The sequence below is a fragment of the Lissotriton helveticus genome, chromosome 2_1 (assembly GCF_964261635.1).
Source record: "Lissotriton helveticus chromosome 2_1, aLisHel1.1, whole genome shotgun sequence".
NCBI classification, from domain to species: domain Eukaryota; kingdom Metazoa; phylum Chordata; class Amphibia; order Caudata; family Salamandridae; genus Lissotriton; species Lissotriton helveticus.
This window is the reverse complement of record NC_136059.1, coordinates 327,398,845-327,421,291: the sequence shown is the minus strand read 5'-3', so window position 1 is coordinate 327,421,291 and position 22,447 is coordinate 327,398,845. Positions and strand designations below refer to the sequence as shown.

The window sequence follows — 22,447 nt, the reverse complement described above, 5'->3', positions numbered from 1 at the left end:
TAAAGTGGTAAGATCTATCTATCTATCTATCTATCTATCTATCTATCTATCTATCTATCTATCTATCTATCTATCTATCTATCTATCTATCTATCTATCTATCTATTTATCTATCTATCTATGTGTCTGTCTATCTATCTACCTACCTACCTACCTACCTATCTATCTGGCACCTTTAGCCCCAAGGGCCACACCTGTACCTAGTCCACTTTGTCCTGATACTCCCCGCAGCACCAAGACATCTTCGGGTATACGAGCGCTATACAAAAACCTCCTAACATATCTGTCTGTCTGTCTATATACCACCCACTTCTTTCCTTCCATACATCTATCCACTCATGTTTCCTTCTTTCACTATTATTTTCATTTTCTATTTCTGTCCTTCACTTCTTCTCTCTATATTTGCTTGTGTATGATAACTCATGGCATTTCTTTTCTTAACAGAAAGGTTCTCTGTTGCATTTTCTCACCTGACTTTAAGATGAAAAGAGACCAGAATTGTTGCACAGAATGAGTTTCTGTTCTGCACTTCTGCCTGTCCCTTGGGGAGTCCTAATCCACATTTTGCCTTCTTTTGTGTGAGTGTGTATATGTTTGTGCAAGACTGTCTCTGTATTTAGTATGAATATGTGTCATGCTTATGTTCAAGTGTGTATGTTTGCAGTTATCTGCACATGAGGGTGTATATTTATATGTGTTTTTTATTCCTGAACATGTCTCTCTGACTTCCTCTGTGTTTTCTATGTGCACATGTTTTTGAGTCTCTGTGAAAAGGTTTCCTAGTCTATGTCTGTCTATCTGATGTGTCTCTGTGTATTTTTAGACATCGGCGTGTGCACACGTTTGTGAGAAAGTTTCCCTGTTTGTGCCGATAAGTATCTATTTCTCTGTGTGCCTCTGTGGCTGTTCCTGTGTGGTTGCATGTATCTATATGCTTTTCTGCATTTATTTTTGCTTATGTTTTGGAATGCTGAGGTAGCCATATTTGTATGTGTGCATGTGACGTTTGCGGCTCCCTTCTTCGTGTGACTATTGCTATTTGTTAAAATTTGTGACTGTTTGCATCTAAATCAAATTAAATGTGCATGCGTCTGTATGTGTGCACGTGTGTTTGTGTTTACATCACACAGGCAATATATGTGCTCCTAATTGCATACCGAGTACGTACACATGTGGATTTTGAAGGGAGACAACATGCTTCGGGCTTTTTTGGTGATCTTTGGGCTCCTTCTTTTTACATTGAATACAGCATGAGTAGTTTCAATTATCCTTGGATGCATCACTCATCTGGGCTATTTGGAACCAAATTACCTGTGCTCTCAGTTCTTTTTGAGTTCATGTGTGCCTTTTATCTCTGGCTTGTTGAGGTCATGTGTCTCTTTTAGCCGGGGCTTGTTGAGCTCATGTGTGCCTTTTATCGGTGGCTTGTTGAGTTCATGCGCCTCTTATCTGTGTGTACACTACTATTCTCGGTTGCACATCACTGTGCAGTTTCCGTCCCATTGATCAGTGGTACTTTTGAAGTGCACACACAGGTACCACAGCAGTCACCGTGATAGAATTAGATTTTACAAGCAGGATATTATTTTCTGCTGCACCAAGTAAAATAATGCATTATCTGCATCACCTGTAAGAAGAGCCGTAGTGTTATTAAAGTAACAGAACCAGGATAGGAGAGATACCTGAATGGATACGTGAACTCATAAATAAGTATAGAAAAGACCAATGAAGTTAGAAACTTTTTTTTGTTTAAATTGTTTTTATTCAATACTGCACAGGTATCACATTACAGATAAACCCATCAGGCCGCAATGTGTCAAAGATGGAGTTATAAAAAAACAACACAAATTAACATACACTCCAGATTAGCACTGCAGTGTGTCTCATCGGCCTACATGTATGCCCATGTGTGCCCATGTGCTTCGCTCTGTTCGGAAGTGTTATTGCTGGGTGTAGGGCACCTTGTGTGACTTATAGAGCAGCTCCCATAGAGAGAGATTAACAGTAGAAGCCAATATAAATTGTAACGAGAAAACAAAGAGTTGTCAGCGACTGGTGGCATGCGGTAGTCCCGCAGAAGTGGGAAGAGGAGACCTATAGAGGATTGTCAAGCAGCATGCAGAGGAACTGGCATGGACGGGGTAAAGCCCCTCAGTTCCCCCGGGGTGCCTCAGCAGTAAAAGTTGGAAACTCTTAAGTGGTCTGGTAGGATACTTTGATTTGATGACGTTTTCTGACTTGTCCCAGAAAATGAACTCTTTCTTCATGTAACATTGCTTGACTAACTTAATTGACTTTGCCATAGATACTTTTATCTGTGTACTTTGGCATGCTTGTGTTGGCAAGTTTGTATATATCTATACAAATGGTAGGAGACAGAAGCTTTTTAAGTGAACTCACTCAGCATCCAATTATTGGACATTAATGGATCAAGGAGAGTGAACAAGGCCTGGGCAGAGTTCGTGGAGGCATGCTACGCGAAACTCCGCAGAGTAGTATGAAAACTCTACTGCGGTATGTGGATTTCCGAGGGTGGGTGGAATTTCCCATTGCACCCATTCACATTGCGTTTATACATCAAATGCTACATGGAGTACGTCCTTGCATTCAAAATCATGCATGAACAGCACCACGCAGTTGGCATGGGCGCGGCCATCTTCTTTTCTTACTGTGTCATTGGTGCTTTACCTGTTTTTGAATCCCTTCTTAATCTTATAATGTCCACTCCTCCTAAATAATCTACCCTCATTTTTATTTATTATATTAGTGTGCGTTTTTGTGTATGTATATTATACGTTATTTTTATTTTAAAATATTTTTTGTGACTTTTTGTATTTTTGTGTATTTTTCCCATTCCTTCCTTCCTTCTTTTTCCTGTTTCCTTTATTTACGCCACCCATCGCCAGGTCCCCTAAACAGCCAGCAACAGCCGCCTACCTTGTGGATGGTGGCACAGCCAAGGGGTGCAGCCCAGGCAATCTTTTGTGAGGTGGAGGTGGCATAACTGTTTATTTTCTGCAGCACCACCTCCCCTCTATGCTTGCACCATGCGGCAGGCCTGCCAGTGGGTACCCCCTGCGGTAGCATCAGCTACTTTGGGGTAGGATGTGCAGGGTTGTGCGGCGCACCAGTCAAGTCCAGCACACCACACAACAGCTGCGGCACCCCGCTGGGCAAATATCCTAGACAACAGGAAGTAGGGCCAGCTCGACCAGTTAGGCATTGCGATTGCGGGGCTCAGTGAGTATTAATTATTTGTTGTGTTTGTATTCTACAATGCTAAAAAAAAATTCTGAATAGCATGCTGCTCACACTGAGAGATAAGAAAGGTTTAGTTTGTATTAAGAATATTATTATGTGATCTAGTTTGAACTAGGCAGGTGTTCAATACTATCGATTTGTACTCAGCGATGCTGGCTTTGGCTTATTATTTAGGAAGTCATTGCAGATGCCTCTTTCCTCCTGTCACCATAGTGAAATAGTGATATCAGTGAGTTAATGTTCTCAGTGACTTTCTTTATGTAGCTCGTACAGTCCTAGGCAATTCCATTGTGATGTGAAGTACTAGTATGCATCTATGTATTGTAAAAAAGGGAGACTGAGCTGGTCCATCAAGGGGGTTGAGAAATGAGAACAGATTAAAAAATCATTCATTGTAATACATTAGTTCCAAATGTAGTTTTTGTTAAGGAAATTAGGAATAGGGATTTCAGGATTAGTATGGTCAACTCAACAATAGCCGATGCTCTAACATCAGCACCCAAGGGCAAGAAGAGCAACAGCACAGAGGCAGGTCTGGGAAGAGCTGGGGGGGAGGCGCTGACCACCAGCGCCACTTCTGAGGGCTTTGCTCAGCCCAGTAAGTCCTAATATTTATAATTTTTTTCCTAACTTTACCTCTGCCCACTATCATACTACTTTTAATTTTCCCTTGTTTTTTTTATGCTGTTTCATTTTTTTCCAACTCCCGTATCCATTTTTTTTGTTTAATTCCTGGTATCCCTGTGTTATCTTTTTTTTCCCTTATATATCTTTTTTTTTTATTGCTGTTTTTTTGGTCCTTGCTCGTCTGCAGTTATCTTCTGCTTTGTTGGTAATCTTGCTCTTTCCTCTATATATCTTGTGGTACTGTAAGACTAAGAACAGGTTGTTGGTACTCTACTATCCACTGTGAAGATTACAGGCCCAAGCAAGCTAGTAATATAAATAATATTCACCGTGTATGTTTGTTGAGAAGTCTTTCTGTTTCTTGCTCATGCTCCAACAGTTAACAAGAGAGTGGGCATGGTCAGGGACCATCCCTAACCCCTCATTTTGCGCTGTGTAATTAATTTATACACTATACCAGCAGTTCCAATGATATTGCAGTATGGCTGGAGAGTATAAGTTTTCATTGCATATGCCAACCAACACTATATGTCAGTAACTCAGAATCATCATCTTCATAGGCTATAGCTCTGCCCCTCCATCACAAAAAGTTTTTGTTAGCTTTACTACCTGGCTTTCTAACATTGTGAACCAACCAGCAGGATACTGCAGTGCTAACCAAAGTGTAGTGATTAATTCGGGTTGTATTTTTTTAAGGACATAATTAAGGGGAGGCGTATCAGACATAAAAAAAATGTATAATTTTTTTTCTAGCCACACAGAGTGCCTCCACCTCAAGTGCTGCTGCAGGAGGAAAAGGAGATGCAGTTGGCAGGGGAGAAGCGGCCACAGTGAGGGGTGGTGGTAAGTCACATTGCTTACTTATTGACAATTACTATTATACTCACTAGCTACAAGGGCATTGTCGTAATTCATAATCGTGAACCCCCCCACTTTACCAGATTCAGCAGTGATTGAGTTATGGCCTCTTCTATCTGCACCTCAGCAAACGTTCACAAAATGAACGCTAACAATTATGGCTTGATGGAAATGGGGAAAAACAATATTAAAAGGTTAATAGAAAGGATGAGTGAAATGGTATATGAGTGAAAGGAAAGAATGCATGGATAGGTGAATGGATGAGTGATTGGGTTTTGGGTAAATGGATGAATGCGTGAAAGGATGATTGAAAGAACGGGTTTATATTGAATGGATGGATAATGGATTGCAAATGTTGGTGAAAGACTGGAAGAGAGAAAATAAAGCTTAAATCATGGTGGCTGTGGGTGAATAGTGTAGGAAGTTGTTTTATGGTTATCAAAGCTATGGTTCAAAGTAGGAGGTATCTAAGTTTTTGTTCTAATCACTTAACTCACTGTATTTGTTAAGCGAGGCAGAAATGTATCCCATTTGTAATAATTCATTTCCCCCTTTCTGCCCATGGCATTTCGCCATCCATGACCAAAGTGCAGTATGGTTTAATTTGTGACTGCTGTTTTGGCTCTGCAATGCTCGTCTTCTTCAGTTAATAAACATTTACAAAGTTGTCAATGCACTGCAAACTGAACACACAATGTTTGCTTCCCTTCACCCACTCAGTCATCTCTTAGTACCTCACTCCTTTGTTCTATCATAAGTTCTTCCTTCCCAGCCTACTAATACATTGAAAAAATCCATTTGCGGTGTGTGTCACATTTTTATGGCCATGTGAAGTGATTCCAAAATATATTTCACGGTTTCCCATGACAGATTTAATTTACACCTGTTCTGATCTTTCCCGTTAGACTTTTGTCTATTACAGTGACTGAACAGAAGCTTAACACATGATGAATCGATGATCAGTGACAATCCTCCATTCTATAGTTAAAGCTCTACTTACTCGCCTAATTCCTCTACCTTACCCTTCAGTGGAGTAAGTAAAGTTTCCTTTCCTTACTGCCCAGCGAATACATTTGTTGCAAATCATTTGTGGTGGTGGGTGAGGCCAGTGAGTAAAGTGTGACTAAGTGCCTGATTTGATTTTAAGTTAGACGTAATGGATACGTTGTGACTAAAGAGCCAAAAACAATCTATATATCCTGTTCCTTTCCCTGTAGTACAGTGCATAATTTTCCCCACTGTCTGTTTACAGCAGACACTCTGTTGCAGGGACTCTGCTCTTACACAGAACTGTACAAAGAGGCCCAGGACCTCAATGAATTGTGGTGGACCAAACAACTCACCTCAGTACCTAGAAACCCTAACCAGCTAGCATCAGTGTCACATTAGTTCTTCGTCCTATAGCAAAGGAACCAATGATTAGACAACCCAGAACATGCGACTTAGGTTATACTCAGGAATGGTGGGTAGCGAGAACACTCTTTCGTTATACTCTCATACCAGTCCACAACAAGAGTAAACAAGCATTTACAATGCAATGGTTTCGGCTTTGGAAACGTTAGAGCTATTGGCATTGTAAATGACAAAATTTGTATTTATGTGTTGGTTTTGAAAACAGATAAATAAATGGCATTGTCATTTACAATGCCAATGGCTTAATCTCTCGCAAATGCAAGACTTATTGCATTTGCAATGCAATAGGTCGCATACTTACGTGAGTATGAGCTATTGACATTGCAAATAACAATGCGTTTTATTTATGTTTCAAAAACAAAAACATAAATTAAAGGTGGCACATACATATATATAAATGCATACACACACACACACACACACACATATATATATATATATATATATATATATATATATATATATATATATATATATATATATATATATATATGCATATGTGTGCGCATTGAAGTAGTGAGGTAGAGTAGTAGAGAGTGAGTAGTAGAGAGTATTAGAGTAGTACAAAGTGAGTAGAGAGTAGTAGAGAGTGAGTAGTAGAGTAGTAGAGGGTGAGTAGTAGATAGAGAGTGGATAGTAGAGAGTAGTAGAGTGAGTAGAACATAGTTGAGAGTAGTAGAGTGAGTAGAGAGTAGTAGAGTGAGTAGAGAGTAGTAGAGTGAGTAGTAAAGAGAACTAGAGTAGTTGAGTGGGTAGAGAGTAGTAGAGAGTGAGTAGAGAGTAGTAGAGAGTGAGTAGTATTGTAGTAGAGGGTGAGTAGTAGAGTGAGTAGTAGTGATTAGAGAGTGGATAGACAGATTGAAAGCGTGGATGGATGAGTGAAAGAGTGAATGGATGGAGGGATGAGTGAAAGAGTAAATGGATGAATGGATGACTGGGTGGCTGAGCAGAAGGATGAGTGAAAGGATGGATGGATGGGTGAGTGCAAGGGGTATGGATAGATGAGTGGAGTAGTGGATGGATAGATGGATGGTATGAACGAATTGATGGATGGATGACTAAAAGGAAGGATGACTCAATGAGGGAAATGGCGGACTTTCATTGTGATCGTTTCTGGGAGGTTTGGGGTGCATCTTGGTAAATGTTAAAAACTGACCTGGAACAGCCGTGAGCTTTTACCGTGCCTCCTCAACTGAAATAAACACGTCTCCTACATATAAATCACTCCGTTCCCAGTACCTTCTTGCAATCCACTCCGCTGTCTTTGCCGTCTCTTTCAGGTTTTGAAAGCCTGGGCAGTTTCATATTTCCAAGTGAGGCATAAAGGGGAGTCCCTGCACTACATGCATAGAGAAGCGCTGACAGATCCGAGACATCAGTGCTATTAAATAAGGCGTTCCCGGCCACCCTCTTGTGCACCGTGCCAAGATCATTTAAGGGATAATATCCTGCCAGGAGGTTCCTCGGGGGCTCATGTGGAAAGGGGCAAGGGGGGACACTGTGTTTAGGCAGCCTGGGGAGGAGGCAGCGAGGAGTTAAATTATTAAGTTAGGGGTAGCACTGGGAGGGCTGCATTTCTATTGTTTTGGCCACGGGAGGTTCGTGGTCAGGATGGAGGAAATATATTCGGCGTTGGGACGGAGGTGCGCCAGGGGGTGCGGTGGGGGAGGGGCGGTAAATTGGACAGCTGGGGAGGAGGTAGAGAGGAGTCTGGTGGCAGGACAGATGGGGGGCGAGGCCGTAGCCAGAGTGGACAATTGCGTCTGGGGGCAATGGGGGGGGGGAGTAGTCTTAATGCCAATGCTGGTTCGGGCTGGGGATTACGGAATGAGCCTTTCATGCAGGCCTTTGAATACTCCGCCCGAGGCCGCTGACAGCCGCTTGCGCAAGGCTGCAGGCGAGCTTTCAGCAGCTAACACTTCCCTGACAACTTGCCCGAATTGTTTGGCGCCGAAGCCTCCCAAGGTTTGTTGTAAAACAAGTTCTGCCCTGGGAAGTGGGGAGTGTTTAGGATCTGCGTGGCCTGATGTGGAGGGTGCGTGAGGTCTGTGAAGTGCGCCCTGTTGTGGGGGTTGCGTGAGGGACGGGAGTGCCTGTGAAGTGTGGAAGGTGCATGAGGGACGGTAGTGTCTCTGAAGTGCGGCCTGTTGCAGAGGGTGCGTGAGGGACGGGAGTGTTTGTGAAGTGCGGCCTGTTGTGGAGGGTGCGTGCGTGAGGGATGGAAGTACCTGTGAAGTGCGGAGGGTGCGTGAGGGATGGTAGTGTCTCTGAAGTGTGGCCTGTTGTGGAGGGTGCGTGAGGGACGGGAGTGGCATTTGCCGACACGTAGGATCCCGGGTTTACTTTCGGCCACGTCATGTGCAATTTGTTGTGTAATTATTATTATTACTTTTTAATGTTTCCCATTACTGACCTCATTGGTTTAGATTGTAAGTAAACATATAAAAAAAGCAGCAGATATGCAGTAGAAAAGTACTGCCAAGCGCTGCCTGTTGCTCGTGCGTGGCTGCACCTTGGGTGCTGTCTGCCTGGAGAAACCTCACTCTCAATGGGTGGGGGGGGTGCTGCAGAAAACCCCTCAGCGAACACGCGGCATGCACAAGAGATCAAAGGGCCACCTGGGCTGGCGGTCAGGGGGGGGCGCTGGGATCCGGCCAGAAGTTGTACTAAAATAACTCCACAATTAGCGGGGAGTGGGGTGGGGGGAAGAAGGAACCACTGTCAGTGTAAGGGGGGGAGAAAACATTTCAAAATAGCTACGTGCAGAGAAACAAGCCTCGGCCCCTAGAATGAGCCCCTGCTCTTCATCTCCAGCCCCAACAGCGAGAAGTACAGGGTGAGGTGGAAACTGGAACTGTCTTACGAAGGAGGGGCCCCCACAAAGATGGGGGCAAGGGGGATGGGGGTAAAAGGAGAACAGAGGTTAAAGCCCAGATGTCCAAATTCATAAATGTAGAGGAGGTGGATGTGATGGCTATACTAAAAGCATTGAAGTCGGGGTCCCCGGCAGATCCGTGCCCAGCAAGGGTCCTGAGTGGAGTGGCCGAGGTAGTTGCCCCTATGGTTACTGCTTTGGTCAACGAGTCATTACGTACAGGAACGGTTCCCTCCCAGTGGAAACAAGCCAAACTCCTCCCTCTGATCAAAAAACCTACAGCAGATCCGCTGATTATATCCAACTACCGGCCCATATCCCTTCTCCTGGCCCTTGCCAAAGTATGCGAGAAGGCCACATTTCGGCAACTGGAGAGGTTCGTGGAATCCTCTGGGGCATTTCATCCGGCCCAGTCGGGCTTCCGTACCTCTTTTAGCACCGAGACTGCGCTTGTGGAGGTGGTAGAGGCCATTAGGGAGTGCCTGGACGGGGGCGGCAGAGCGGCTCTAATTTTATTGGACCTCTCTGCCACGTTCGATACGGTGCCCCACCTCCAGCTTCTGTCCAGACTGGAGGATATTGGCATTACGGGCTCGGCCCTTAGGTGGATTAGTTCTTTCCTTTCAGACAGGTCTCAACAAATCTGGCTACCCCCCTTCCACTCTTCTAACCGCAGGGTAGGGACTGGAGTACCACAAGGGTCGACCTTGAGTCCCCTTTTATTTAATGTTTACTTGACCCCTTTGATTTTGTTGGCAGAGAACTTGGGTGCGAAGATAATGGCATACGCCGACGATACCCAACTTCTCTTTACCTGGAACAAGGATAATATCTGTACATCAGGAGTCCGTCAATGCCTGTCCTCTGTATTTGCTTGGCTAGCAAGAGCCTGCCTCAAGTGCAATGAGGACAAATCAGAAATCTTGCTTTATGGGCAATTTCCAACTGACTTTAGGGAGTCCATTTGGCCCAGCGGATCACCTTGCCCTAAGGGAGATGGTGGGATTGCAAAGAACCTAGGAGTCTGGTTTGGTGCCGATCTATGTTTCCGTGACCAAATTTCCAGACTGGCAGGGACTTGTTTTGGCTCCCTGACCATCCTTCGAAGATTCTTTCCCCTTCTCCCCAATCGGCCAAAGAAACGGTAGCCAAAGCACTCGTGCTCTCCCGCCTGGACTATGCGAATGCCCTTTACATCGGGGCGCCTGACTTCCTGGTTAGAAAGCTACAGATAGTCCAGAATGCGACGGTGAGACTCCTTTATAACATTCCTAGGAGGCTCAGCGCTCGTAAGCAACTGAGGGAGCTACACTGGCTTCCAGTGGCCCAAAGAGTGCGTTTTAAGGCTCTGGTACTCGTTTATAAAGCCCTGCATGGACCTTGTCCGCCCTACCTCGCAAAAAGATTTGCCTTTTACCAACCGACCCGTCAGCTGAGATCTGCCTCCCGAAGGCAGGTGGTTGTCCCCAGATTTAAGAGAGTTCGCCTGGGGGGGTAATCTCTGACGGTACGGGGAGCTCAGATGTGGAACACCCTTCCTGATGCTCTAAGATATTCCCCCAACCAGACCAATTTAAAAAAATTGTTAAAAACCCACTTTTTCACACATTCTGAATAGCTGTCTCGTCCCTCACTCTGACACCGTTTCCTCACCGCGCCAAGACAGTCCCGACTAACAGAGCGCGATACAAATCAACATATAACATAACATAACATAACACTGAGTGTGGGGAAAATGGCAGAAAACAGGAGAAGAGCAGTGTGGTGAAAAGTAGGAGAAGATTAAAGGCCTGGTGGGAGAGAGAAATGGAAAGGAAGATGAAAGATGGTCACCGCCCTACTCTGCCGACGCTCTGATGCAGCAACTCCTCTCTGGTCAATGTCCTTGTTTGTATGATTGAAGAAGCACGGGCACACGGACAGGGGGAAGGGGAGGGCGGGAACGGGCACAGACGACATGAGACGGGGTACAGCAACGAGACATGCAAAGACGTAAAAAAACAAAGAGCCACGGACAGCGGGAGGGGGGGGGGGGGCGGGAACGGGCACAGACGACATGAGACATGAGCAACGAGACACGCAAATACGTAAAAAAACAAAGAGACGACATGTGACGGGGTAAATGTACAAAGGGAAAAGAAAATTACAAACAAAATGCTGCTTACCTGATCACAAATATAAACTCCTTCCTGGCAACTTTAATTTCGCAGCCCACTCCTGGAGAATACTTTTGGTAACTGACCAAAACAAGGTGACCAAAAAAAAAAAAATAGGAACCGCCCACCACCGCAATGACGATTGCAAGGGGGCGGGATGAGTAAAAATCGCCGGAACGCCCACGAATCTGCTCCGGCAATGACGGTCAGATCTCTCTTCCAATGGCTAGCCTCCATTTATGGAGCTAGCCAATGGAAGAGAAGGCGGGACAAAGTGCCCATACTGTTAAAACATAAGATTTCGCCTGCGCGAACGCTGCTGCGCAGCGGACGCCAGGCGAAACCTAAAGAGACACGGGAAAGGTTAAAATATTTATTTTAACAACGTGCTCTAAGATGCAGTACCTTTGCTAACATAAGCAGACTTATGATTAGTAATATTATGATCAGCATTGTTACAATTCCATAAAACACAAAATGAGAAATCATATTACATCATCCTCCCTAGCTTAGGAACTATGTTTTATAAAATATAGAAGGTCTCTTAGGCTTGTGTGGGGGACGAGGACGCCAAACCTCCAAGATCAGCAGGAGTAAATCACATCAGGATCTGCAAAAGCTCTCTGTCTCTCTAGAAAAACGGGATTCTTCCAAGTGCCTAAAATCATGCCTATAGTGCAATATTAAAGGCACCAGAATCTTCATTGGCTTGCAGCTGCATGTATGTTATGTCTAAAACGTGAACCGATCAGCCCGCACAACAGCTACCTTGTTATGATAACCTTGGAGGCTTTAGCACTCACTGTGCAGACTAAGGTCGCAATGTAAGTCTAGGGATGCCGAAAACAAGCCACTCTCATGTGAAGTATTTCACGCAGCCTAACTTACAATAACAGCTATGCAGTGCCTTGTGTGCAAAAAGCAGCAAAAGGTAATATGGCGTTTAAACTTCTAATAAGCCTGTGCTAACATAGCAAGGTGCGCAAACAAGGCCCAGCCCTCACTACAACTCAGATAGGTATTTTCAGCTTTGCGTCCTGCAGCAGCTAAACCGCATTGAAAGCTGGTTAGGGAGTATAGAGCATAGCCTGGACCATCTCCAGGCCCACTGAGACACTGCCCTCTTCTAAGCCCTTTTTAAAAAAAAGAAATTTGGTGGGAGTGAATTGTTGTGAAGGGAGAGGGTGGGAAGAGAGTTGGGGCTAGGTGCAGTGCTTAATTTGTAAAATATGAAGTCCAGGTGCTCAAATATTTGTCGGAGACCACATCCACTTCCTCCTGGCTCCACTCACTTCCTCCACTGGCTCCACCCAATTACTCTATTGCTTCTGTGCCACATCCTCAACTGGCACTGCTGAAAGTCAGCTGTAACACCCGATCTGAATTACAGCAAGGGAGCCATCCTCCAAGTAAGGTTTTGATAGGAGGTTCGCCTGCCCTGTGAACATTTTGAAAAAGATCATATCAAAAGTGCATTTAAAGAACAGTTTTGGAATAAATGAGCTAAAATGACTAATGCATTGAAAAGAGACACGTGAAACATTCCAGTGCTTTATGTGCCGATTTAAGGAAAGGACGATACTGGGGTATGCCAGTTTTTTTTTACTAATATATTTTCTTGATTTTCATAATACAATCAACAGTGAGACTCAGAAGCACATGAGTACATGGTACTTTGGTAATTCACACAAAGCATACAAAATAAAAATTGACATATTGTAATCCGTATGATCCAAATATTATAGACAACCACACTACTGAGAAACGAGTACCACCTCAAGCATTCCCACAACTCCCCACCCCTCACAATGAAGGCCTCCCAGTGCTATTTCTGATGCCTGTAGCATGGGAGATTACATAAGCAACATGATCTCCGTCATGAATGAATAGCATAGCTACCCACGTCTGCATTCAGTCCTGTTCTGGGATCTCTTTGTCAGTTGCTGAAAATGAATCATTTTTATACAGCTCCCAGACATTTTTTGGTCTGTTATGTGGAGGAAGGAGATCACTGAATAGTTCAGTCTGTGTGCAGCAATATGTCATTTGGCGAGACCCCTGTGCGATCGTCGGTACTGGGCCACGGAACCAGTTAACGGCAACCCTACCCTTGGCCATCAGCATCCCCATGTCCACCAAACGTCTAACCCCTTTTTTAATCAGTTTGGAGTAGCCCAGTAGGGCCAGCACTGGATTCGGCTCTAATGGTAGGTTGGTAATTTGTCTGAGTTCTTTAAAAACATTCTCCCAATGAAAGAGATACGAAAGATATGTCTCGTAGCTGTCGGATAATTAGCAGGTAGTGCCACGTTGTTACGGATCTCGCAGCTCAAGCGACCATCTTGGTTGCGAGCAAGCTCCGCACTCCAGGGTATGCCATTTTTAACAGAGTCTAAATGTGTGTCATGAGGTCAAAGAAACAACTTTTACATATCTTATGTGACACAATAAACCAAAATGTTCTGAAAATATTCTAAGCAGAAAAATTGAAAAAAATAATGCCCTACACTTGAATGAGCCACTCTGTCACTTACAGTGGCCGAAGGGGGTTTGGTTCATAAACAGTTGAGTATTCCATTAAAGCTATTAATTTTAGAGAAACAATTAAAAAAAGATGATTATCAATTGGGCTTGTTACTATAACTTACTCCCCTGGAGCAATATATGTGCATTCAGAATAGTAAAAAGTCTCCTGAGGCGAAAAGCCGGGAGTAGCTGTTTTTATTATTGTGATTTATGTGTTTTTAAGACTGTTACTTACTGCCATAGCACTCTGCACTTTGAGGGCGCCGTGTAGCGGACCTAGCGCTCACGTGACCCCCTCCCACCGGCTTCCATCGCGGCTGGCCACGCCCACCTGTAGGCCACGCCCCCTTCCCGCCCTTCTTAAGCGCTGACTCCCAAGCGCTCTGTTGGTTCGAGTCTCCTGAGGCGAAAAGCCGGGAGTAGCTGTTTTTATAATTGTGATTTATATGTTTTTAAGACTGTTACTTACTGCCATAGCACTCTGCACTTTGAGGGCGCCGTGTAGCGGACCTAGCGCTCACGTGACCCCCTCCCACCGGCTTCCATCGCGGCTGGCCACGCCCACCTGTAGGCCACGCCCCCTTCCCGCCCTTCTTAAGCGCTGACTCCCAAGCGCTCTGTTGGTTCGAGTCTCCTGAGGCGAAAAGCCGGGAGTAGCTGTTTTTATAATTGTGATTTATATGTTTTTAAGACTGTTACTTACTGCCATAGCACTCTGCACTTTGAGGGCGCCGTGTAGCGGACCTAGCGCTCACGTGACCCCCTCCCACCGGCTTCCATCGCGGCTGGCCACGCCCACCTGTAGGCCACGCCCCCTTCCCGCCCTTCTTAAGCGCTGACTCCCAAGCGCTCTGTTGGTTCGAGTCTCCTGAGGCGAAAAGCCGGGAGTAGCTGTTTTTATAATTGTGATTTATATGTTTTTAAGACTGTTACTTACTGCCATAGCACTCTGCACTTTGAGGGCGCCGTGTAGCGGACCTAGCGCTCACGTGACCCCCTCCCACCGGCTTCCATCGCGGCTGGCCACGCCCACCTGTAGGCCACGCCCCCTTCCCGCCCTTCTTAAGCGCTGACTTCCAAGCGCTCTGTTGGTTCGAGTCTCCTGAGGCGAAAAGCCGGGAGTAGCTGTTTTTATTATTGTGATTTATATGTTTTTAAGACTGTTACTTACTGCCATAGCACTCTGCACTTTGAGGGCGCCGTGTAGCGGACCTAGCGCTCACGTGACCCCCTCCCACCGGCTTCCATCGCGGCTGGCCACGCCCACCTGTAGGCCACGCCCCTTCCCGCCCTTCTTAAGCGCTGACTTCCAAGCGCTCTGTTGGTTCGAGTCTCCTGAGGCGAAAAGCCGGGAGTAGCTGTTTTTATTATTGTGATTTATATGTTTTTAAGACTGTTACTTACTGCCATAGCACTCTGCACTTTGAGGGCGCCGTGTAGTGGACCTAGCGCTCACGTGACCCCCTCCCACCGGCTTCCATCGCAGCTGGCCACGCCCACCTGTAGGCCACGCCCCCTTCCCGCCCTTCTTAAGCGCTGACTTCCAAGCGCTCTGTTGGTTCGAGTCTCCTGAGGCGAAAAGCCGGGAGTAGCTGTTTTTATTATTGTGATTTATATGTTTTTAAGACTGTTACTTACTGCCATAGCACTCTGCACTTTGAGGGCGCCGTGTAGCGGACCTAGCGCTCACGTGACCCCCTCCCACCGGCTTCCATCGCGGCTGGCCATGCCCACCTGTAGGCCACGCCCCCTTCCCGCCCTTCTTAAGCGCTGACTTCCAAGCGCTCTGTTGGTTCGAGTCTCCTGAGGCGAAAAGCCGGGAGTAGCTGTTTTTATTATTGTGATTTATATGTTTTTAAGACTGTTACTTACTGCCATAGCACTCTGCACTTTGAGGGCGCCGTGTAGCGGACCTAGCGCTCACGTGACCCCCTCCCACCGGCTTCCATCGCGGCTGGCCACGCCCACCTGTAGGCCCCGCCCCCTTCCCGCCCTTAAGACTTCCTATATTAATGTGTAACCCCAGAACGCGCAGCGGACGTGCGCAGCGGGCGAGCCGTTTGCGCGCCGAAGGCGCGCCTAAGGCAAGCCCGTCTGCGCCCGTTCGCGGCCGGGCGGGGCTAGGGGCACGTCTCCATGCCAAATTTACTTGGTACTCTTCTGAGGAGATCACCTCCCTCCAAGGCCAATGGCCACTTCCAGAATCCGTCTGCAGGCACATTGCCTCGTTAGGGCTTGCCCCTTCCTCTACCCCAATACTGCCGCCGCCTCTGCTGGCCTTACCGCCGCATCGCTCTTCTTCACCTGATCCCCCCCCTCTACTCCTTCATTATCTGTTCTTTTACTCAACACCAGATCAGCTGTTTGTCTTGCTCGACTCCGAGAAGCCGGACTTACTGCTCTTGACCGAAACCTGGTTCTGTGACTCTTTCCTCCCCGCTCTCCTGGCCACCCTCCCCCTTCCTACGTCACCTTACGTGCTGACCGCCCGGCGGGCAGGGCAGGCGGTGGTGTGGCATTAATCGCTCGGTCTGAATTGAACTTTCAAACCCTTTCCTTTCCCCCATCCCCCCCACTGAATTCCTTGTAGTCCGTTCCCTTTCCTGTTCCCCCCCCATCACATGCCTCCTGATGTATCGACCACCCCTGACTTCGTCTTTGTTCTTACCAGCATTCCAAGACCTACTGGCCACCCTGGTGGTCAACTATGCTTCGGTCCTGGTGCTCGGCGATTTTAATCATTGGCCCTCCGACCCTTCTGAGTGTACTGCTTCGAAAGAATTCACAGAATCTCTTCTTTCCCTGAACTTCGTCCCGCACATTTCTGTCCCCACCCATTCTCACGGTCACACACTTGACCAGGTGTGGTCCCTTAACCTTCCAGTTTCCCCGGTGACTGTATCCCCCTGTCCCTGGTCTGACCACGCCCTTATTTCCTTTTCCATTCCTCTCAAACCGGTGTCTAAAGTCCCACACGTCAAAAACACCTGGGCACGTAATTGGAACAGAGTTGATCTTCCCTCTTTGACCTCTCTGCTTCGGAACTCCATTCCGACCCTCTCTGGCCTTTCATCCGACTCTCAAGCCAATGCAATTAATGCCTGGCTAGCTGGAGGCTGTGACTCAGAGGCTCCTTTGCGTCGCATTTCCATCCGACGACCCAAGGACTCCAATAGGTGGTTTAACGACAACTTAAAAAAGCTTAAACTGACCGTTCAACAGGCAGAGAGGCATTGGAGAAAAGACTATTGTCCCTCACTAAAAATCCTTTATCTCACATCACTTGCCGTTTATAAAACAGCAATTCTCGCCGCCAAAACCACCTATTTCTCAACTAAAATAACGTCAGCTGAAAATAAACCTAGGGAGATCTTCGGTATAGTGAACGACCTAGCCTTTTCCGATAGAGCCTCACCCCAAATTCCCCCATCCCAGTCTCTGTGCGACCAACTTAACACCTATTTTTTAGATAAAATTGTAACCATTAAGGCCAACATCCCTCCCCCTTCGTCTTCCTATATCGATCCTTCCCCTCCCACCGTTCAATGTCATCTTACCTCCATTCCCCCCCTCACTGAGGAAGCATTCCTGGAGATCCTCCCTAAAGTAAAATCGGGTTCTCCGGCAGACATTTGTCCAGCACGAATTCTGCAACAAATCTATTCCTTCTGTCCCGAACCCCCCATTACTCTTCTCAATAGCTCCCTAACCCAGGGAGTCGTGATCCCTGCACTTAAATCAGCCACCATAGTGCCCATCCTGAAGAAGCCTGGCGCTGACTTGTCCATCTTAGCCAACTACCGCCCCATTTCCCTGCTGCCCTACTTGGGCAAGGTGCTGGAGCGCCATGTCACCGCGGTACTCAGTGCCCATGTAGAGGCAAATGGGGGTTTGGCTTCCCGCCAGGCCGGCTTTCGCCCTAGGCACTCGACCGAATCAGTTGTGGTATCGGTCTTAGATAACCTCAGGAAGGGAATGGATCACAACCAATACCAGGCGCTGGTGCTCCTCGATCTTTCCGCCGCCTTTGACACGGTGGACCATACCATCTTATTGTCCCGTGTCAGGGCGGCTGGAATTGAGGGATCAGCCCTGGTCTGGCTTTCCTCCTTCCTGAGGGGCCGCACCCAGGCGGTTCGGCTAGGAGACTTCACGACCACCTCACTCCCCGTCACCTGTGGTGTCCCCCAGGGTTCCTCTCTTTCCCCCCTACTGTTCAACCTTTATATCTTTCCTCTCAATTTAGCTCTTCAGCAGCTGGAGGTCACCGTATTCAATTATGCAGATGACCTCCAGCTCATCTTTGACCTATCCTCTTCTTCTCTCTCTGTCTCTAACTTCCACTCTATTATGACTTTTATCAGGGACTGGATGAACCACAACCATCTCAAATTGAACCCGGACAAAACCGAGTTGGTTCTCACTGGTGGTTCGTCCAGTCCCTGGAACTCCCTTTTCTGGCCCCCCTCTCTCGGTCCCGCCCCCACACCATCAACCACGGTTAAAACACTGGGAGTCAAATTGAACAACCATCTTACCCTTCATTCACAAATTAGTTTTGTAGTCTCCTCCTGCTTCCTCACCCTCCGAACAATCCGCACTGTTTCCCGTTTCTTTTCCCCCCAGGCACTTAAATTGATCGAGGCCGCACTAGTAATCTCGCGGCTGGATTATGCCAATGCCCTCTACAACGGCATCCCGGCATACAGCCTGCGGAGGCTCCAGATGGTCCAGAACCAGGCGGCCCGGCTAGTCTATGGTCTCCCACGCTACCATCACTCCACACCTCTTCTTAGGGAGCTCCATTGGCTTCCTATCAAGGAACGCTCCCTTTTTAAAACTGGCTGCATGACCTTCCAGGCCCGCCAAGGCACTGCCCCTGCCTTCATCTCCTCGCTGATAAGCGATTACGTTCCCACCAGAGAGCTTCGTTCCTCTTCCAAGTCTCTCCTTCAAATCCCACGTTTTAAGCGCAAAAAGTGGGGTGGAGCCAATTTCTCTATCTTGGCTCCCGCATTCTGGAACTCCCTTCCCGACCACCTTTGCTTTGCCACTCATTATGTCTCTTTCCGGAAAGACCTAAAAACGTTTCTTTTCAAGCAGGCCTTTTCCGTGTAAACTGGCTCACTCTTGTCATATGACTGGTTTATTTTGCCTCAGTGGCCGGACCTTTCACTAGCACCAAGAAACCGTACGGTGAACGTTGCGCTCTATAAATGTTTTAAATTGGAAATTGGTAAAAACACTTAGATCTAAACTGGTGTTTCCAAATATAGTTCTGTATCACACAGACAAGACAGAGATTACAAAAGAGGCATATGTTCAAAATATAACTTTTTAATTAAAGATTCTTATCTTAACATAAATCACAGATTAATCTCATCTTTCAACAAAGTCGTAGAAGAACCTAGGACAAAAGAAGAGGTGGTAGCCGGGCAGTTAAACCAAAAAAACCTAAAAATAAAATATGGATAAATACACATAAATACATGTTCTAATGTGAAAACATCAAAAGCAAATTAAGTCTTAGAAATACAACATAAATACACACTATAAAATAGAACAATAACTATAAAATCCAAACAAGGAAGACATATAAATATAAATATAACAAAATATTAAATAAATTGACACTGTCATAAAATGTTATAAATGCAAATAAATCTATGTATATAAAAACGAATTTATGTCTGTCTGTCTGTCTCTATGTCCTTTATGCATTACTACACCATTCATCTGATCGCCATGAAACTTTGGGAAGTTGTTGAGTACACTCCCGCAAAGGTTTCTGGCATAATTTATTTTTTAAATATCGGCCCCCCAGGGCCCTCATATACTTTCGAATACTGATGTACGCACCAGACGGAAAAACAACAAATCGTGTATCCACAAGCACTCGAATAAGTAAATAGAATTAAAACACCATTCATCCGATCGCCATGAAACTTTGGGAAGTTGTTGAGTACACTCCCGCGAAGGTTTCTGGCACAAAAACTTTTTAAATATCGGCCCCCCAGGGCCCTCATAATCTTTCGAATACAGATGTACGCACAAGACAGAAAAACAAAGAATCGTGTATCCACAAGCACTCGAATAAATAAATAGAATTAAAATAGCATTCATCCGATCGCCAGGAAACTTTGGGAAGTTGTTGAGTACACTCTGGCGAAGTTTCTGGCATACATTCTTTTTAAATATCGGCCCCCCAGGGCCCTCATAATATTTCGAATACTGATGTACGCAGCAGACGGAAAAACACAAAAATCGTGTATCCACAAGCACTCGAATAAATAAATAGAATTAAAACGACACTTTAAAATGTTTTCCATATTAAAATGAATACGTTTCAATAAAAATGACACAATGTAAATTGAATGTTATCATAACGAGTTTCCTTGAATTTCCTTTCTTCGGAGATCGCAGCAACGCGCGACGGGTAAGCTAGTAACATATATAAACTAGAACAATAATCAAATAACAAATGATGGTAAAGCCTAACCTTTTAACTTATTTAAAACATTGCAATGTCACCGTTTGTCAGTTGGACTGGGCTAGCATCTATTTTTTCAGAAAAGCCCACAAACTGTCTAAATTGCTTGTGGATTCCAAGTCTTTCTTTTTCCTTGATTTACTCCTAGTGTCATAAGCCACTCTTCGTCCTTTTGCAAAATTTTAAAAGGTGGGCCAACAAGATTAAAAAACATTAAAGAAGATGTGGTTTCAGTCAGCAATGATTCTCCTGTAGATGTGCATATAAGATCCATTTCAGAAAAGCCCTGCTCACATTCTGCAGTACTGATAGCAATAGTGTGTAAGGCAATGAAAAGCTCCTTAAACTGCCTTTTAATTTCATTCCCTCCAGATTCCTTATACTCTCTGTAAGCACGCATGGTTTCCCGACTGGCAATGTTGAATGTTTTACACAGTGTCAATATCACTTTCACCATAAATAGTAGGTAGTTCATCAGGCCAGTACTGTGTGTATAAAACTTTAATTTCACTAATCAAGATATCATACTCCGCCTTTTTGTCAGGAGAATTAGTGCCTCCTGTAGACAACAAACAATGTCTTGCATTTTCTGCATGGCTACAAAAAACTTGTCCCTGTTCAATAATTTTGTCAGTGGACATTCGTTTGTGCAGCATCACACCCTTGATATATTTTCTTCTATGGCCTTTTTATACTGTGAGAAGTGGTTCCCTTGTCTGTCTACCAAGGCCTCAAACACTACTATTTGCTGACAATTAGCTTTATGAGCATCAATGATTGTAGAGTCCCGTTTCTGTAACTCAAGTAATAACTCTCATAATCCCTGTAGAGCATCATGCATGAGACCAAGATTGACAACAAACTATATAGATGATAACCGCCTTACTAGGCCTGTATACATATTTTGTGTTGAACTGTCATGGGAACCATCCTCCGCTGCACTAGTGAAGTGCGTTTAGAGAGCGGGATAAGCATTCTAAATAGCCTCCATTGTTCTGGAGCTAAATGCAACACAACAAGTATCTAACACTCTTCCTTTTCTGCAAAGCTGAATGTCAAGAGTTTCTGCACATTCTTTCAGCTCCAAATGGTTGTTAATCAATGTGGCAAATAGAGAATACAGCTTATCAAGTAAGTTTTTTAAATGATTTGTAGTGCCAATATCTTTCATGGCATCACGAAATTCAAGTTCCAGACGATGTGCTGAGCAGAGCCAGGGTACAATACTGAGAGAGGTTTGTTCTTGCAACCTCTTTACAAAACCACTGTGGCGGCCAAACATCACTGAAGCTCCATCACAGGCAACTGAAACCAGGAATCAGAGAGAAAGTCCTCCCTTATGTTAACTGGATCTTTTTTAGTGCAGATAGTAGACTGGTTACTATGCCATCAGCTGACAAATCACTCATCTCAATGAGGTCAACAAAAATATTAGCTAGGGAGTCCATGCCAGGTCACTGCATTCTCATGTACACGGGAAACAACCATTACAAAGCGGATGTTACAACGTGTTGCCATTACAACACCGTTGTTCCAACGCAACAACCAATACATTGCAATGCCATTACAACACATGGCATTATAATGCATATGCTTTTACCACGCATGCCTTTACAAAGAATGTGTTCTAAAGTCATGAATGGTAAAAGCATGCGTGTTTTACATGGAAGTATAAGCTAAGTATAGGGTTTGTGGTGGGTTAGGGTTTTGGGGTGTAGAGGTATAGGTTTTGGGGTAGCAAAGGTAGTTTTAGGGTTCAGGGTGGGTATGGGTTTTTTATGGGGCCAGAGGTAATTTTATGGTTCAGGGTGGGTTTGGGGGTTGGGTTCCAAGGGTAATTTTAGGGTTCCGGGTGGGTTTGGGTTTTGGGGTGCCAGGGGTAATTTTAGGGTTCAGGGTGGGTTTGGGATTTGGGGTGCTACGAATAGTTTTAGGGTTCAGGGTGGGCATGGGTAATTTGGGGTTTTGGGTGATTTGGGGTTTTGGTGTGCCAGAGGTCATTTTGGAGTTCAGGGTGGGTTTGGGTTTTGGGGTGCCAAGGGTAATTTTAGGGTTCAGGGTGGGTATGGGTTTTGGGGTGCCAAGGGAAATTTTAGGGTTCAAGGTGGGTATGGGTGTAGGCATGCCAGGGTGAATTTTAGGGTTCTGGGTGGGTTTTGGGGTGCCAAGGGTAATTTTAGGGTTCAGGGTGGGTTTGGGTTATGGGCAGCCAGGGGCAAATTTAGGGTTCACGGTGAGTTA

The 22,447-nt window shown here is 45.5% G+C and overlaps 1 protein-coding gene across 2 annotated transcripts in view; it reads left to right on the top strand.

Annotated features, from left to right (window-relative positions):
- The window catches only part of ADAMTS12 (ADAM metallopeptidase with thrombospondin type 1 motif 12), a 2,873,463-nt gene that overhangs the window by 625,884 nt on the left and 2,225,132 nt on the right, over positions 1-22,447 (top strand). The window contains exon 2 of one of the 2 annotated variants that reach the window (XM_078677276.1): positions 4,642-4,731. The exons of the other annotated variant lie outside the window; for it this stretch is intronic. Within the exon in view, the coding sequence (XP_078533402.1) occupies positions 4,642-4,731 (90 nt within the window). The remainder of the gene's footprint in view (positions 1-4,641; positions 4,732-22,447) is intronic. 2 annotated transcript variants of the gene reach the window in all.